Source organism: Notothenia coriiceps, unplaced genomic scaffold (genome assembly GCF_000735185.1).
Source record: "Notothenia coriiceps isolate Sejong01 unplaced genomic scaffold, NC01 NC01_scaffold00017392, whole genome shotgun sequence".
NCBI lineage: Eukaryota > Metazoa > Chordata > Actinopteri > Perciformes > Nototheniidae > Notothenia > Notothenia coriiceps.
This window is the reverse complement of record NW_011350093.1, coordinates 118,609-137,372: the sequence shown is the minus strand read 5'-3', so window position 1 is coordinate 137,372 and position 18,764 is coordinate 118,609. Positions and strand designations below refer to the sequence as shown.

Sequence of the window (18,764 nt, the reverse complement as noted above, 5' to 3'; positions counted from 1 at the left end):
ATCGTAATAAGGACTTCTTAATGTATGTTATTTCGACAATTGACAACTTTTTTTCCCCTTTTTTAAGTCATCTTTAACATTGAACTTATCTGGTCATATGTCATTTGATTGCTGTGGTTAATGAGATGACATTGACACCTTCATAAAAAAACAAATGTCAGTAAATGACATTACTGTTAAGGGATCAGGAAGGCTTTCAGCTAAGAAGTATCTTTTTCTTTGAAGAGCGCAAAGGGTGGTGTGCATGTTAGCACATGTTAATTAAATGGTGAGCTCTTTCTGCATGCAAAATGGTGCATAAACACACACCGTCAACATAACACTCATAACTCATGTCATCATCTTCATCAGTTTTATTTGTGCTCAGAGGTTGATGTACAACACATTTTCCAGCAACCAAACTGATTATCATTTGGACCCAAAACCATTATTAAAAAAAGCGGGGAAGAAACAAAAGAACCATAAATATATAAAAAGGGGTACATGTTTTTAACAACCAGGACTAGAGAGAGGAATTACAGGGAATGGATGGCATATAGAAAAGATCCTTTACAAAACAAATGTTTGTTTTTTTCATTCGTTTGATGTTGTTCTTGGCATTTTACAAGCTATTGAGATCCTGCAGTGTTTGGTCCAGGACTTGCTGCATTCCTAGGTTTTGCTCTTTCTCTTTTGATAGGTTCTCTGCAATAGAAAGTAACAGCAGATGTGAAACACAATGGCTGGGTTAGTGAAAAGATTAAATGAGTACATAAGTGCTAGGAAAATCGGTTTGAAGCAGACTAACATAACACAAAAAACATATTTGTATACAAGAAGTAACCCTACAAAGGCCTTTTCATGATGGCAAATTAACAAAGGAAATGTTACAGCTGAAACGAGGTGAAGAGAAGGCTTAACTGAAATGACAGGAGACAGTAAAAAGAGAAAAAATATCTTTATTCAGCTTTAGTTTAACAAAAAAGGAGCAAGGGACAGTGCAAGTGCAAAGAGAGAAAATAAAAGACAAAGTGCTTTAAATCAGGGAAGTAGTGACAAAGGGAAAGTGGAAGCATCTTGAGGTAAATGCAACGTTTACAAGGTGTTCATATCATTGAGGGCATTATCCAGCTCCTCGCTGATAGCCTTGAATTTCAGTTTCTGAGTGTACAGTTCGTCTGAAGGTCAGAGAGGAAAGCAGGTGGAGGACAAGGCAGACATTTTGAAGACCAGGATGGAAAATCAGGAGGAGAAAGAGAAAAATCAGAGCAGAGATTAAGAATGAGAAAATTAAAGATTTGAACAAAGGTTGAGTAAAGAACGGTCAGTAAAGGATTGAAAACAAGAATGAAAATGAAGTGTACCTTCTAAGTCATCTATGGTCTTCTCCAGTTTCGCCACTGTCCTCTCTGCGAATTCTGCACGGGTTTCGGCCTTTAAAAAAAAAAAAACATATTAATCATTCTGACGCAGATTCCTTCAGAGAAAATAGCTCTAGTGGTCATAAACTTACCTCCTTAAGTCTGTCACTCAGGACTTTAATCTCCTCCTCATATTTGTCTTCTTTCTGAGAGTACTATAGAGACAGAAAGGAAAGGAAATTCATTGCAAACACAATAAATACCACATGGTTTTAATCGATAAACCAAGTTAATCCACATGTATTTTAATGTCCTTTGGCACTATTTTATGTCATTTTTATGCTTTTAAAAAAGGTAGGGTATGTAAGTTTGAGAAACCGGCCCGAGTGCGCTAGAATTTGAAAATACATGACCGGAGAAAATCTGCCACTTCCTTACAGAGCCCCTCCTCCAACACACACGAACGCGCACATGACCAATGAGGGCACGAGATAAGTTTGTGCACAGATGGAAGGCTGACAGGCAGGTAGGCCATCCAGTTATTTTACCTACCCTACCTTTAAGTAAAAAAAATATATATTTAAAAGTGTGAATCCCCAAAACAATTAAAGGTCCTTGAGCACACGCAACACATTTTAAAGTTGACTTTATTTAAATATATTATATCAGGTTACAAATAATTATATTAGGTTAATTGAAAGCAATAATAGTCAATTGAAATACTAAATATTAGGTTCCATATATTATATAATATTATTATGCTATTCCCTTTTAACTAATCTAATACAATTATGTGTAATCTGTTATAAAAAAACATTTAATTGAAGTCAACGTTTATTTTTTCAATGCAAACAATCATGAATTTAATTAAATATGAAAAAAGTGAATACAATACAACAACAAATATTAAAAATACAATAAAACATAGTAAATATAATTATTATAACAGGCTACAACCAAAAGGGAATAGGATTATGTGTGCTGCACTAGGCCTGTTTTTTTCTTACTTCTCTGAAATTAGAAGACTTCTAAGTGTCAACCTCTATGAAAATGTATTGACCAAGTGTTAGAATTGTATTTACGCATCGACTGCAACGAGGCAGATGGCCTTTGAAGTTGGAGACGGGGAGGAGGGGCCAACTATAAATGTTGTGTTTAATAACCGCCATTGACAAATTCTACTGATCACAGCCCATAATAACTAAAGGCTTTTAATAAAAGATTGTGATTCAAGATTGAGTAGGCAGAAGGGTCTACTCAGTTCCTTGCCATATTGTTCCCCGTTGTCACATCCGAGAGCTGTAGACTCAAAATAGTTCCGTTTATTTTAACTAGAACGCAGTATTATGACAACAACAGAATCCTCAGCACTGCATTATTCTAATTTTATCACCAAGCCAGGACTCTGTGATTGTATTTCTAACGTAGTGCAGCTGTATCAGGAAAGACAATGTGACATTGTTATTGGCTCCTGCTTTAAACTCATGTTGTCACAATAGCCTCCTAAATAAGTAGCATATATATTTCCACCCGAAACAAATTGTTCTTTGGGTTTTAGTTTCAGTTAGCATTTGAGACAATAAACAACAAAATAACCTTTTTGGATAAGAAGTGAGAGCCCTGCTCCTCTGTGACCCGTCTCTACACCACACATGATTGATTGCTTATCTCTCCACTGCACCCTGCCTCTCTCTTTTTTTTTGTCCCCTTCATCTGTATTTCTCTTTCTGTTTCCTCATTTCCTCCCTAAACACTCTTGTGTATTACGCACTGTCTTTCTGTTCTCTCCCAGAAACCAGACCGTCTGTACAAACAATAGGTTGTTTAACGATTTATTTTCCTAAAAATCGTTCAAACGTTACCTGAATTTGTCCAGATATGTATTTTTTGGTATTCTAAGCCCTTTTTGTGATTAGTTTGAAAACAAATAGAGCCATTCTATGTGTTTCCCATTGGACCAAAACCAACAATAAAATGGTTTGACTATAACAAGTTTTATTTGTGCAGCAAGATTCTAATACGGCTTGTTCTTCGGTGTCATTATTGTAAAAAAAACAAAATAAAATAATATTATCGAGCACATGTTGACAAGTATCCTCCATTTAAATGAACATGGGTACTTTAGTTTATATTGAGTCAATCTCACATACACATTCCTGCTGTTATAGCTCACCAAATGGCTATTAATCCGTGACTGAAAATAGTCCAACAATCCCTCCTGTCTGAAGAATGACAGTGAGCAGCTCCTAATGCAAAATTAAAACTGTTTTTTCTTTACTGTGACCCATTTTTGAAGATTTACATCTTCTTAGGGACGGGCTTGGGGCAAAGTACCACAGACAGGAAAAAAAGTAGTAAAGTTCTGAAAAACTGTCTGTTTGCAGAATGGGGAAACCTACTTTAGATTTAAGCACATATTGTTATTATATGTATATTATTGTATTGCCCCAGCTGTACCAAATGTGACAGTATGTATTGCTCTTGCTCTATGCTGTTCTGTTAACCTACCCTCCGTAATTAAGGTGTTTCTAATAAATTAATACGAAACGTTTTTCTCTTCTTCTCCAGGAGATATAACATCTCCTTCCTGAGTGGCTACTATAAGCAAGATGGCACTGATGACCACCCGTTCATCTGCTCAATGGACAGAGAGAACGGGATGCTTCGATGTTCAGATGTTCCTCGCCGCCGTGTGGGCAGGACTTACTGCCTCCTGAGTCCTGAGGAGGCCCGGACAGAGGAGGGACTCAGAGGAGACGATTCGGGGTCATGTGTGAACTGGTACCAGTATTACAACGAGTGTTTGACCGGGGAAGTAAACCCACACAAAGGAGCTATTAACTTTGACAATATTGGATATGCATGGATTGCCATTTTTCAGGTAGGACTTATATAAAGGGATTGATCTTTTATCAATAATGATGCAATTGAGACATCTCACTGTGAGTACTGTGTGCTTTCATACAGGTGATCACTCTGGAAGGTTGGGTGGACATCATGTACTACGTCATGGATGCACATTCTTTCTACAACTTCATCTACTTTATCTTCCTCATTATAGTAAGTGCACTCTCACGCACACACACAAATCTAACATAGGTTTTACCTTTTCATGTTGTACATCATATTGAAGTGCTTTTTCTCATTTTCTCCCCTCATGTTTGGAAATGGGATAGTCAAACATTTTAAACTTAGCAGAAACCACCAGGGTTGAAAATAGCAGCCTTTGAAGAAGTGCCAAAAACTGCTTTTAGAGCCACATGAAGCTGGATCCAGCAGATCAATCTCAACAGACCCCCATGTTAAAATGCCCCACTTCACAGCAGTAATACAGGTTTACAGCCCAGTGCAAAAAATAGCAGATGTCTACTATTTTTATTGTTAAAGGTGGGGTAGGTAAGTTTGAGAAACCGACTCGAGATACACTTTTTGTTATATTCCATGGAATGCTCTTAACATCCCGATAGCAATGAATATCTTAAGTGCTTTGACAAAAAATCCATAAAAAAATTTCATCTGTGGAAGCCGTAGTACTGTAAAAAGCACGACCAATCATTTTAGCCGGCCCGGCTAAAATAACTGGATGCCCTACCTGCCTGTCAGCCTTCCATCTGTGCACAAACTTATCTCGTGCCCTCATTGGTCATGTGCACGTTCGAGTGTGTTGCAGGAGGGGCTCTGTAAGGAAGTGGCAGATTTGTTCCGGCTGTGTATTTTCAAATTCTAGCGCACTCGAGCTGGTTTCTCCAAAATTACCTACCCCACCTTTAATGTATAAAAGCATGCATAATTAAGAGCTAGGACTGAGTGATAGGTTGGTGGGTGCCTCAACAGTTTGGGCCGCTAGCTGACTCACATTGTACTTCACCCAGGCCCGCCTCAGCTACACCTCTTTGGACACTTTTGGATTAGTCTGGAGTACTATGGTAGCTTCACTGCCAGGTTTGAAAGGGTTGGAGCCTCACAACAACTTTTCAGAACCTTGTATAACGTTTTGTTAAAAACACTTCTCAGCGTAATTCAGTCCAGTTCAAAACCTCTGCAGAGAACATCCTTCAAGAGGCCCTATTATGCTTTTTGGGGTTTTACCTTTCCCGAAGTGTAGGTTTTTAACCATTCACAACAGAGCCAGCTAACCAATCGGAGCAGACAGAGGGGGGAAAGAGGGGCTGCAGCACAGGTAGAATGAGATAAATAAAACTACCTTTTTGAACATTAAAGCATGTAATCATGTCACAGTTGAGGCAAAAAATAAGAATATGAACCTTAAAATGTGCATAACATGTCCTCTTTATAAGGTACGATAACATAAGATAAGATATACTTTATTGATCACAGCAGCATGTAAACAAGGCATTGCACACAATGTTAAGATGAAAAGGAGTCCAAACAGACATAAACATAAAATGTAAACATCTCAAAATAGAAAATAATACTTTTATTAAACAAATGGTTGAATTGATACCTCTCCGACAGTGTCAATCAAATCTGAACATCATGATCTTTGCGATGCGTTTATGGCTCAGCTGTCGTATTGGATTGCATTAGATAAAGTTGAATACATTGGACTGTGTTTTTACAACAGTGCGTCATGTTTTTTTGTAATGACCAGGTGGGCTCCTTCTTCATGATCAATCTGTGCCTGGTCGTCATAGCAACCCAGTTTTCTGAAACAAAGCAGAGGGAACACGCCTTAATGAAATCGGAGCAGCGGGCCCGGCAGCTCCACCAATCGGCTTCTACGCTGGCCAGTGACAGCCAACCAGGGAGCTGCTACGAGGAGATCATCCGCTACCTGGGGCACCTGGGCCGAAAGGCGTGGCGGCGTCTGGGCCGTTGCGTCACTGGGACACGAAATCACTTCCACTGCGTGTGTCAGAAAGACCCTGGAGGCGGAGCCACCAGGGGGGGCGGAGCTGGGGAGATGAACGGACTCGCTAACCGGCACTCGGGCCATGTTCCCAACGACCTGTCACACCTTCATCAGCTTTATCACCAGCATCACCAGCATCATCATCATCACCACCAGCAGCCCCCCCAGCCTCAGCAGGAGCCTGAGGTGAGAAACGGAGGGAATGGTTTTAATTATCCCTTCATATCGCCCCTCCTCAGCCACCTGGATGCAAAGGCCCGGGACAAGAAGAGGCTGGTTGCCAAGGAGACTGTCAACAGACTCCCACAGCTGGAGCTGGAGCATGGTGAGAACCAAGGGGTGTGTGTGTGTGTGTGTGTGTGTGTGTGTGTGTGTGTGTGTGTGTGTGTGTGTGTGTGTGTGTGTGTGTGTGTGTGTGTGTGTGTGTGTGTGTGTGTGTGTTTGAGGGTGTCAGTGTTTGTGCTCCGCTATTAGCTCGTCAACCTGGTCCCTGCAGGTCTGACTGCATGGATGTGTTGATTATTTAGATTAAAGGGGTTGTTAACAAAGCTTTCAAAGAAGAGTTCAACCCAAAATGTAAACACTTCTTCCTCTTACCTGTAGTGCTAATAATCAATCTAGATCATTGTTGTGTGAATTGCAGAGTGTTGAAGATATGACTCATCTCAAATATAGGGGGATTGAATGGTATTAGCAATGTTTTTGTTTCAGAAATGAATAACAGTTAATACCAATACTAGTTAATAACAGACCGTTTTGTGTGCAGATTTAATTAGACACTGTTTTCTTTCTACCAAATTACAAGTGCTCACCATGTCACTGCACATTACAAATTGTGCATTTATGGACAAGAGCAAAAGAGGGAGGGGATTGGAGGTGCTCTAACTACCTAGGATTGCCATAGCCCCCCTGTAGCACCCCCAACACATGCCTGTGGTTTATTTTACAATATCATTTTACATTTCTTTAAGCTTGTTTGCATCTCTCTCTCTCTGTCTCTCAACATCCAGCACAGCTATGCATCTCCTAATGTACTCACTTAACAATTTCACAACACAGACACTCACTCTCTTAGCTGTTGGGCTTACGGTAATCATATGCGAAAAATATTTAGACTCTAAATCAAACCACTGGCCAGAAGTGCATCCACCAGGATGATATATGTGCGGTGAAATGATTTTGATTCATTAGTCGAGGTTTTGTTCACTGGATGCATCAGTTTGAGATTTCAGAAATTGACGCTGAATGTTGACAGTCCTGTCTTTTGCTGGCTGCGTGTGTGCAAGCCAGGTCTGTGGAAATGATATATGGGTGTTGTAAACCTTATATTTATCCCTTGAGCTGAATATATTGCGTTGTTTTTAAAATAAAAGGACATTGTAATTTAGTGTAATTTAGTCGTGCTGCATACATGCGTGTGCGTGTGCAACCCCTATAACACCAGCAAAGGAAAATCTCTGGCTCTGTTCATCATACGAGAGGCTCGTGCTCAATGTTTTGGTGTAGTTCAGTAGTGATTTCTGGTGTGAGACCTTGCTGTTGAGTTTTTCAAATGTAATTTTGATACTTTGAGCACAAAAAGCTGAGTGCCATCCATACATTGTATCTTAGAAGTGGATGTAGTCACTGTGATGTCATGGTTTTGAAGACTCACATTTTACATTTTGACCGTCGCCATCTTGGTTTTAAGGTCATCATGTTTTGTGGAAACAGAAGTGATAAAAGAGCAAAGTACAATTGAAAGCTTTAAGTTGACCTCAATTTTACAATAATATGAATAAATTGAAAACACACTGAAGGGGTTAAAGTTGTAAGACAAGAACATGGAAGACACCAAATGGTAGCAACATTCAATCTAAAAGGCAGCAAAACCTTAAAAGAAACCTGTTTTATTGTCTGCTATCTCCAATACTATTGAACTCACACCAAAACAATCTAGATTGATAAATAGTAAGAAGAAAAATACTTGGATTTAAAGTCCCTATCCCTTTGATGTGCCCCTGTGTTATCGGTAACTTTGCTTTATTTCTTCTGATTCTTTCTTTCAAATAAATAATCTTTGAGACTCAGTTCACCCAAATTATTAAAGAGCATATTTCCCCACTCGCCCTCGACAGCATTTAGACATGCAGCTCACAGAAGTCTTTCACCTCTGACACAGTGTATGTGGATGAAATATGCTCAAAGTATTATAAAAAAGGAGAAGAGCTTCTGCCCTGCACATTTTTTTTTTAATTAAAAAGCGTTCAGTCCTTGATCCACCTGCGAGGCAAACTGTACACTTCTACATTCAGGTAATAGGCCCAAAGCAAACGCATCTGTCACCCTTACATAATATTGCACTTGGGGTGTTTTTGGCCTATGGGATTTGTAGAAAACAAATGTGGAGACTAAGTGATGTGATATATGAAAGGGGAGGTCAACACACATTTACAGCAGTTTCATTCTGGATAAACAAATAATCTGTTAAAAACATTTGGCAAATGCTGTCATACAACAAAACATTGTATTTAACAAAATAAGTCAAAAGAGTCATAACGCTTTAGTCAAATCTATTCAAGCCTACAAATTGCAGTTTTAACAATTGATGATTCATCCAGAACAAATCTCCCTGACCTTTTTGTACATATCTCATCCTCTATGGTTGATTACCTTACATCTGAGGGGAGACATAAAATGAAGGAATTAGGATGTGACTGTTCATGGAAATTATTAACAACAGGATATTGTAGAGACATGTCACCCTGATTGAACATCTTTTACTTACTTACACTAAATGTGTTATAAAATGCATTTTTATATAATTAACGGCAGCATGTCTTGGCAGAGACAATGTAAAGTTACTCTGGATAAATCACACACTTTGAGAACTTGCCCTTGAAGATTTTATGGTTCTGATTTTCAGATGTAACGGGTTTAAAGGGCTCCTCCAAAGGAATGCACTCCTACATATTGGGGGACCCACTTCACAGAAACATTCAACTGGACGGTCAAATTCAGAGCAGCAGATATCCTGACTTTAATTCTCTGATACGCTCCAAAAAACAACACATACTTTTAAAGACTCCATACTTGGGCTTTAGAAAACAATTTTTGACAAAATAAAACTGAAAACATCAAAGTGACATTGTCTGTTTTCTGCTATTTTCTCAGACTACAAAATCTGGCTTTATGCTTATTTTCCGAAAGCTTCATTCATAACGATGACATTTCAACTTTAAATCAACATTTGATTGTTAAATATTTTTTCTTGCATGTCTATTCATTCTGTTTAAACCCAGTGTTTCTGCACGGTTGCAGATAAAGATGAAGCTACACTAATCAGTGTTTCCCCTGGTTACCAGCGCTGCAGAATTATGAGTGCCGATGCTAAAAATTTAACTCAATCATTAATATTTGCTACTCTCGCAGCTTAGTCTCTCCACACACACTCATGGAGTGGAGCAGAGGAGAGACAGGTGAGGTGAGGATAACACTGTCTGAACCGGTGGCAAACAGGCTCTAAATGAATGGTATTATCCTATTCATAGATTCCAAAGGTGGCTGTGAAGGATTTGTTAGATCCATACATTTCATAAAACTCCAGAGAGGTGTTAAATTGGAAAGTCAACATTATTTAAAAAAAAAAATGGATAGCATTTCCAAAACCATGCTTTTATCGAACTAAATATGCTGCTTTTATCCTTATTTGTTGGTGTCTAGCCTTTCAAAATCAACAATCACTACTTACTCACCTGCTTGCTGCACACAAAGGGAGGCAAGCACTGAAGATTTATTTTCATTAAAGAAAGTGAATTTAATAGAAAGAGAGAGTTACTCAAATTTTCTTGGCGGATTATTATTTTCTTCTAGGGTGATGATGTCATGAAATATGACGACAGACCTTTGAAACTTGTATAATCTCACTAGAAGTTTCCAATGTCAAAAAAAAAAAAAAAGGTAAAGCCCTAAAGCCCAGTGTTAGAAGCCTTAAGTGGTATTCCCAATTATGTTTGACCTTCATGTGTAAAATGTTAAGTGACAGAGAAAGTACAGTGTAATACAACTCAGTGGTTAATGTAACTGGCACACTTCCAGTGCAAAGAAAGCTGAGTAAAATTCAGTGTGTGCTCGAATGCATTGGCAATCCTGAGCCGAATTATTTTTACAGAAAAGGTTTTTTTGTAACGGAGAGCAATTTTTAGCAATTCCGCCTGCTGAAAGTTTCCCGGCAGCCCATATTATCTATATAGAGGCTCACCGCAGAACCGCTAGATTGGATTCACTATATCAGTCTCCAGTGAAACATGAATTTGTTGTAATTGTGATGACAAGTGAACTGCTCCTGCTAGATTAGTCTTTGTTGTTATGCCATTGGAGCATTCCTCCCGAGCTGCTTGCTAATGAATTCTGCTGAAATCTTACTCCCGCTTCACTCCACGCCCCTTCCCCCTATCTCACACACACACACACACACACACACACACACACACACACACACACACACACATACANGGAGGAGTCACCGACTCAAAAGGAGACACGGGGAGAGCTGGAGCTCTGATGTCAAACACTGACGGGTTTATTTGGAGCTTCGGCCGGAGAATTCACAAATTTTGTGAATTCTCCGGCCGAAGCTCCAAATAAACCCGTCAGTGTTTGACATCAGAGCTCCAGCTCTCCCCGTGTCTCCTTTTGAGTCGGTGACTCCTCCTGCATTGCTACAAAGAAGTTTCCCCCACAACCGCCATTGCTCTTTGCTCCTTTACTGCACCCTCACATCTCGCTGAAACAGTGTTTTTAAAAAGGTTTCACGTTTACAATATATTGTCTCCTAAATGTGTTGTTTCAGTTATTGTGCGAGAAGCTCCTCCGGCTGCCTCCACCTGGTTTGACTAGTGTGTGTTTGTTTGCTCACCTCCTGGGGGGTTTATTTTCCCGAATTAATTATCTTTCAAGGATGCTGCACGCCTTCAACTGTTGCTGCTTTGCAAAGTGTAGAACTAGGCAAACCAGTACGAGTGTCAAGAGGGAACTATCCAGCTCCTAAAAGGTTTGATGCAAGGACTCCTTTATCGAAGGCTGATAAGGAATTTTGTCCTCTTCTTGTTTTCTGTAGACTAGCTTCTGTTATTTTAAACCATGTTGTGTTTGAAAAGTGTATACATTTTGTGCCTGCATTTACAATATATTTAAAATTCTGTTCTCAATGTTGGATATTGTATATCAAGATCTATTTGAGATATTGAATGTCCTCCTTGTCTTTTCTTCTGCCCTCTATAAGGTCAGAGATGTCAGAGCTCTAACGGTCCGTCCAATTTGAGCACAATGAAAAGTTCTGATGTCAACGACAGCCAGACATGCCAGGAGACTTCTGAGCTCTCAAGAGCTTTGTCCAAGAAAAGATTCAATTTTAAAGGTTTCCTCAGGAGGAATGCTTTTGTTCTTCTCACTCTAGCTGCTATAGCCATTGTTAAGTATTTGTTTTACTTAATCATCGTTATAAAGTGACACTGTGTTTAAATATCAATGTTGAATGGATGTATTCCATAAACATTTTCTATGACCTCTTTGATCTAATCTGAGAGAGTTCCTACTTGTTAGCTTTCATGCTATGCTAGCAGTAAATATTACAGTTAACCAAAACAAGCACTTGAATGGCAAATAGTAACACAACCTTTTTTAATCACGTATTTCATTGAAACATTTTAAAACATATTGTTCATGGATGTTAAAATAGATCTGACCTTACAAAAGTCGTGGAGCAGCATCTGGTGGATTTGATCTGTTATAAAACTCTTCTCCGTTCACCTGAGTCCTGTTTTACATCACAGGCGTGTTAATGGAGATTGCCCCTGTTTTTTGCATAATGCTATTTTCCAGCATACTTTGAGTATTGACTGCAATGCATTTTGTATTTTTGTGAATGAATAGTAATTTGAGAAACACACTGACATGTTGACCTTTTTTTGCATTTCTTTGAGGGGTTGGCTCTGCAATACAGTAACATGACATCCAGAGATAAACAATACTTCACCTTTCCTGGAGAGCTGTTGATGCGGATGCTACAGATGCTGGTGCTTCCTCTCATCACATCCAGTCTGATTTCAGGTTAGATCCCCGGATATTAGAGTCAAATGGCCCGACATACTCAGAGAAGTGGCGATTTTCTATAGTTGTAAATGGACTGCATTTCATATAGCCCTTTTTTCCAGTGTTTTGTACCGGTCAAAGTACATACAAATCAGCATTAACAGATAACCACACTGTTGGCCATGCCATCGGGAGCAATTTTGGATTAAGTATCTTGAGTGTGTCCCCCCCCCACACCCCCGAAATTCTCATTTAAACAAAAAAAATTTTTATGTGTGATGTTTATCACACGATGGTGTTCAGTTTACCACTGTAATGCATTTTCCACACCATACTATTAGTAATATCCTCAATACAATCTTATCCAAAACAGCAATATAACTGCAACCTCTTACTTAAATACATTCCCAGGATGTGTGATTTATTGTTGGGATATTGGTTGACATTAAATTGACAATGCACAGATCCTAGTTTTATTTTATTATTTCTAAATGATGACACCACTCTAACATATGTTTGTGTGTGTTCAACTACTATATGTAAGAATGTGTTTACCATGTTAAAAGGTATTCCTTGAATTAGTATTGTTTCTCTTTGTATATGTTTTTTGTATATTTGTTGTGTTTTTTACACCCAGATATCAGCTATCAATCTAAACAGAAAGTATATTCATGTGTTCATATGTTGCATCTTCTTTAAGGATGTCGTCTATGGACAAGAAGGCTTTTGGGAAATTGGGGCTCCAGGCTGTTTGCTATTACACGGTTACAACCCTCATATCTGTGTTCATCGGTTCATCGGCATCGTCCTGGTTGGGAAATCACACGGGAACGCCTCAGCGCCCCCTGGTGGCGAGGTGGAGGCTGTGCAGACTGTGGATGCCTTTTTGGATCTCATGAGGTTAGTGTGCATCATAAAGGATCAATCTCAAATACAAACAATCATTAAATAACCTACTCTCTTTCTTTAATTTACAGAAACATGTTTCCCTCAAATATTGTGGAGGCTTGTTTCAGGAACTGTTTTTTATTAGTTTTTTTCCTACTCATAATCCTGCTTGATTACAATGATGATATATTTATTTAATTCAGTATAAAACAGTTTATTCCAAAATCAAAAGTCTTGATGGCAGCAATCTGATTCAAACAAGTAGGTTCAATAAGAATTATTTTTCTGTTCTTTGTAGTTGTGATCAAATATTTATATTTATCTCATTAAATACAACTGTTATTATCATGACTTTTAACGGCTTTACTGGTAATCTTGCAGATGACACAGCACCGATGCCAGGCACCTCAGAAGGGGTCAATATTTTGGGTTTATTGGTCTTCTGCATCGCCTTTGGACTTATCCTGGATAAGGAGAATGAGGCAAAACCTCTGAGGCATGTTTTTGACTGCCTGAATAAAGCCACCGTGCATCTGATCAGCATAGTAATCTGGTAAGAGAAACTTCCAACATTAAGACTGTGAATTCAATTAATTAATTAATAATTAATTGCGACTAAGCCAATTACTCTATCAGTGAAGTTTGAAAAAAAAAAACTAAAACACACTACAATCATCATTCAAAAAGATTTGCTGGCTTTTACAGTGCTTTGCTACACTTTTCTCATGCAGGTACTCCCCAGTGAGAGTCCTCTTCTTGATCGCAGGACCGATTTTGAAGCTGAGAGACAGTAGGGGTATAGGTCTCCAGATTGCAATGTATGCTCTCACTGTGATCCCTGGACTCTTCATCCACAGCTTCATCATCCTCCCCCTCAACTATCTCACGGTCACACGTAAGAATCCCTTCAGGTTTATGACTGGTATACTACCACCTTTGGGACTTCATCCAGGTGAGCTGGAATTCCAATTTTCATTGTTGTTTACAGGCTACAGCATAAACATTACAGTTAAGATGGATCGGGCATGAGAAAGTATACTCTTGCACTTTTTTTCATACAGCACTGTGACTCTACCGATCGCCATCCGCTGCCTGGAGGAGAATCTCAACATGGACAAACGGGTGACACGCTTCATGCTGCCTTTAGGTGCCACAATTTCCATGGATGGCACAGCACTTTAAGAGACGGTAGCTTCCATATTCATCGCCCAGATTTATAATACGGAGCTGGATCTGGGTGAAGTCATCATCATCATCAGTTATGGTTAAATAACTTTATCTTTCTACATTGTATGTAAATTCATTCTTGCATATTCTAATGATTCCCGATGCAGCCTCTAAAGTGACTTATTGTTACTTGTTCATAATTCAAATGTATGTGATTGCAGTATCACTGCTACATCAGCAGCTTTTGGGGCCTCAGGCATCCCTCAGGCCGGCACCGTATCCATGGTGATAGTGTTGACATCAGTTGGACTCCCTCTTGAAGGCATTTCTTTTATCATCAGCATTGACTGGAGGCTGTAAGTGTGTGTGAGTGTGTTACCAGAATAAAATAAAAAAGCAACCATTAGTGTAAGAAATGTTCTACCAATATTTTTGCTGTACTTAACAGATGTGTTCAATGTTTCTTGGTAAAATGTGTTATGTGTGTTGAGAGGAAAGCACAAAGTTACACATATTCTAAAAACAACATTGGACTTCCTGCATTTATATATGTGTTTGTGGTCAAGTCACACTCACAGTCACATGTTCCTAAATTTAGAACTTCCTGTATTTGTTGATAGAGATCGTTTGAGGACGACCACCAACGTGCTTGCTGACTGTATCGTGTGGGTGTTGTGCAGCATCTCTCCAGACATTAGCTGCAGAGCTCCAGTCTTACAGAAGAATGCTTAGTGGATGAAAAAAAAGAGAGACTTTCTAACTGAGAGGTAACACCACAGTGCACTCCTGCTATTCCTGCAGCAACAAGTTGAGATTCGTAGTGAGGTCAAATTCAAGCTGAAATTATCTTTATTAAAATGCACAATGGCACTGGTGCAGACGTATAATATTGAACTTAAAATATACTTGGACAAATAAATGGGTAAAGCTACATTTTTGCAACTTTTGATAAGGTTTTCTGGTTTGGAAAGCATGTTTGAATTAGAAAAGACTCTTTATTAATATACACAAATTACCGCACTTCAAAATATCGTCCATCCATCCATCCATCCATCCATCCATCTTCTCCCGCTTATCCGTGGTCGGGTCGCGGAGGTAGCAGTTCCAGCAGAGAGCCCCAAACTTTCTTTTCCCTGGCCACATCAACCAGCTCTGACTGGGGGATCCCAAGGCGCTCCCAGGCCAGCGAAGAGATATAATCCCTCCACCTGGTTCTAGGTCTACCCCTTGGTCTCTTCCCAGCTGGACGTGCCTGGAACACCTCCCTAGGGAGGCGCCCAGGTGGCATCCTTACTAGGTGCCCGAACCACCTCAACTGGCTCCTTTCGACGCGAAGGAGGAGCGGTTCAACTCCGAGTCCCTCCCGGATGACCGAACTTCTCACCTTATCCCTAAGGGAGACACCAGCCACCCTGCGGAGAAAACCCATCTCGGCCGCTTGTACCCGCGATCTCGTTCTTTCGGTCATGACCCATCCTTCATGACCATAGGTGAGGGTAGGAACGAAAATGGCGCGGTAGACAGAGAGCTTTGCCTTCTGGCTCAGCTCCCTTTTCGTCACAACGGTGCGGTAAAGCGACTGCAGTACCGCTCCCGCTGCTCCGATTCTCTGACCCATCTCACGCTCCATTGTTCCCTCACTCGAGGACAAGACCCCGAGATACTTGAACTCCTTCACTTGGGGTAAGGACACATTCCCTACTTGGAGTGGACAGTCCATCGGTTTCCTGCTGAGAACCATGGCCTCAGATTTGGAGGTGCTGATCCTCATCCCAGCCGCTTCACACTCGGTTGCGAACCGATCCAGTGAGTGCTGAAGGTCGCAGACCGATGAAGCCATCAGAACCACATCATCTGCAAAAAGCAGTGGTGCAATCCTTAGTCCACCGAACTGCAGACCCCCTCCCCCACGACTACGCCTCGAAATCCGATCCATGTATATTACAAACAGGATTGGTGACAAAGCGCAGCCCTGGCGGAGGCCAACCCTCACCTGAAATGGGTCCGACTTACTGCCGAGGACCCGGACACAGCTCTCGCTTTGGGAGTACAGAGATTGGATGCCCTGAGTAGAGACCCCCTCACCCCATACTCCCGCAGCACCTCCCACAGTGACTCCCTGGGAACCCGTCATACGCCTTCTCCAAGTCTACAAAACACATGTAGACTGGATAAGCGTACTCCCAGGCCCCTTCCAGGATCCTTGCCAGAGTAAAAAGCTGATCCGTCGTTCCACGACCAGGACGAAATCCGCATTGTTCCTCCTCAATCTGAGGTTCGACAATCGGCCTGACCCTCCTTTCGAGTACCTTAGAGTAAACTTTCCCGGGGAGGCTGAGTAGTGTGATGCCTCTGTAATTGGCACACACCCTCTGATTACCCCCGTTTTTAAAAAGGGAACCACCACCCGGTCTGCCACTCCTTCGTACTGTTTCCGACTTCCACGCAACGTTGATGAGACGTGTCTGAGACTGCCAAGGCACACAGGGATAGGCAGAGCCTTCAGCATTTCTGGGCGGATCTCATCCACCCCGGGGCTTTGCCATTGAAGTTGTTTGACGACCTCAGTGACCTCCCCCGGGAGATTGTGTATCCCCGTCATACTCCAGCTCTGCCTCTAACATAGAGGCGGAGTTGTCGGGTTCAGGAGTTCCTCAAAGTCCTTCAACGCCCTAACACTCATCAGTTGAGGTCAACACTCCCATCCTTCTGCAAGCTTGGATGGTTCCCTGCTTCCCCTCCTGAGGTGTCGGACATTTTCCAGAACAACTTTGGTGCCGCCGAAAGTCTTTTCCATGTCTTCTCCGAACTTCTCCCACACCCGCTGCTTTGCCTCGGCCACGGCTGAGGCTGCTGCCCTTCGGGCCTGTCGGTACCTTGCAACTGCCTCGAGTCCCCCGGGATAACAAATCCCTGAAGGCCTCCTTCTTCAGTCGGACGGCTTCCCTGACCACCGGTGTCCACCAGGAGGTTCGAGGGTTACCGCCCCTTGAGGCACCTAGGACCTTGAGACCACAGCTGCCCGCCGCGGCTTCGGCAATAGAGGCTTTGAACACCGACCACTCTGGTTCAATGTCCCCAACCTCCACAGGAATGCCCGAAAAGCTCCGCCGGAGGTGTGAGTTGAAGGCCTCCTGAATTTGGGCCTCCTCCAGACGTTCCCAGTTCACCCGAACTACACGTTTGGGCTTACCAGGTCTATCCAGAGGCTTCCCCCGCCACTCGACCCAACCCACCACCAGATGGTGATCAGTTGACAACTCCGCCCCTCTCTTTACCCGAGTGTCCAAAACATACGGCCTCAGGTCCGATGATACGATAACAAATCGATCATGACCTTCTGCCTAGGGTGCTCTGTACCACGTACACTTATGAGCATCCTTATGTTCGAACATGGTGTTTGTTATGGCCAATCCATGACTAGCACAGAAGTCCAGTAACAAACCACCACTCCGGTTCAGATCAGGGGGGCCGTTCCTCCCAATCACTCCCCTCCAAGTGTCTCCATTATTGCCCACATGTGCGTTGAAGTCTCTCAGCAAGATTAAAGAGTACCCTTCAGGAGCCCCATACAGGACTATTTCCAGGGTCTCCAAGAAGGCCGTATACTCTGAACTGCTGTTTGGTGCATAAGCACACACAACAATAATTTTAATTTAGATTAAAAACTCTTGAAATGAAATGATCAGATTCAGTGTGGTCTATACAATTACACTCTAATATTAGTTAAAACTAACCAAGCAAACCAAACAAACAAAGGGGGTCGATGTGGGACCAAAGAGAGAACACAAGGGACTGAGAAGGCCAGGGGAGCCTCCTCTCTTTCACTATTGCAAGATAGAACATAAAATACAAATAAACAGAGTAAAATACAATTAAATAAAATACAATAAAGTAAATTGTAGGACCCAGGAGGATGTTCTAGGGAAATATGGTCCAAACTATAATTCAAGCTCCATACCAAAACAGATACCAAGATATGCATAAATACCGGGTTGTATCAACCTGTTAGGAACCATTAAAAATAGAGTGACTATATAGACTGTAGAATTGCAAACTGGCTTGGCTCTCCCTGTTGGTCATGTGACCATCATATTGCAGATCTTAAGAGAATCCACCACAACTGCCTCCATACAAGTTCTTTGCAGGAGAATAATGTAGATAGAACATGTCACGATTCTTATGTTATGTCACGTTTTTAGTTTTGTATGTCTTGGTTTGGGTTTATTTTGCTGTTCTGTTCTCCCTTTTTCAAGTTTTCCTCCTTGTTTCTTGTCTGGTCCTTCTCCCTGTGTTTTCCTCCCTGTCGTTAGTTTCCCTGGTGTGTCTGATTGTGTTCACCTGTTGTCCTTGTGTTTCTCCTTTTACCCAGCTTTTTCTTGTTCCTTGATTACCCCTCCCTTTATTTAGTCTCTTCCTGTGTT

General features: G+C 41.2%; 1 protein-coding gene and 1 long non-coding RNA gene across 2 annotated transcripts; one reads left to right on the top strand and one right to left on the bottom strand.

The window, feature by feature from the left end:
- Positions 1-338: 338 nt before the first annotated feature.
- LOC104950310 (uncharacterized) lies at positions 339-1,592 on the bottom strand. The gene is made up of 3 exons (XR_798903.1): positions 1,493-1,592; positions 1,344-1,413; positions 339-684 (listed from the first exon to the last, which is right to left on the bottom strand). It is a non-coding gene; the product is annotated as an uncharacterized lncRNA (long non-coding RNA).
- A 9,867-nt stretch (positions 1,593-11,459) lies between these two features.
- LOC104950307 (excitatory amino acid transporter 1-like) lies at positions 11,460-15,252 on the top strand. The gene is given in 9 exon segments (XM_010776809.1): positions 11,460-12,303; positions 12,986-13,185; positions 13,555-13,726; positions 13,905-14,098; positions 14,101-14,125; positions 14,235-14,426; positions 14,559-14,696; positions 14,961-15,001; positions 15,004-15,252. Coding segments are annotated over 7 exon segments (783 nt in total). The 5' UTR covers positions 11,460-12,303; positions 12,986-13,185; positions 13,555-13,568; the 3' UTR covers positions 15,039-15,252.
- The last annotated feature ends 3,512 nt before the right edge of the window (positions 15,253-18,764 follow it).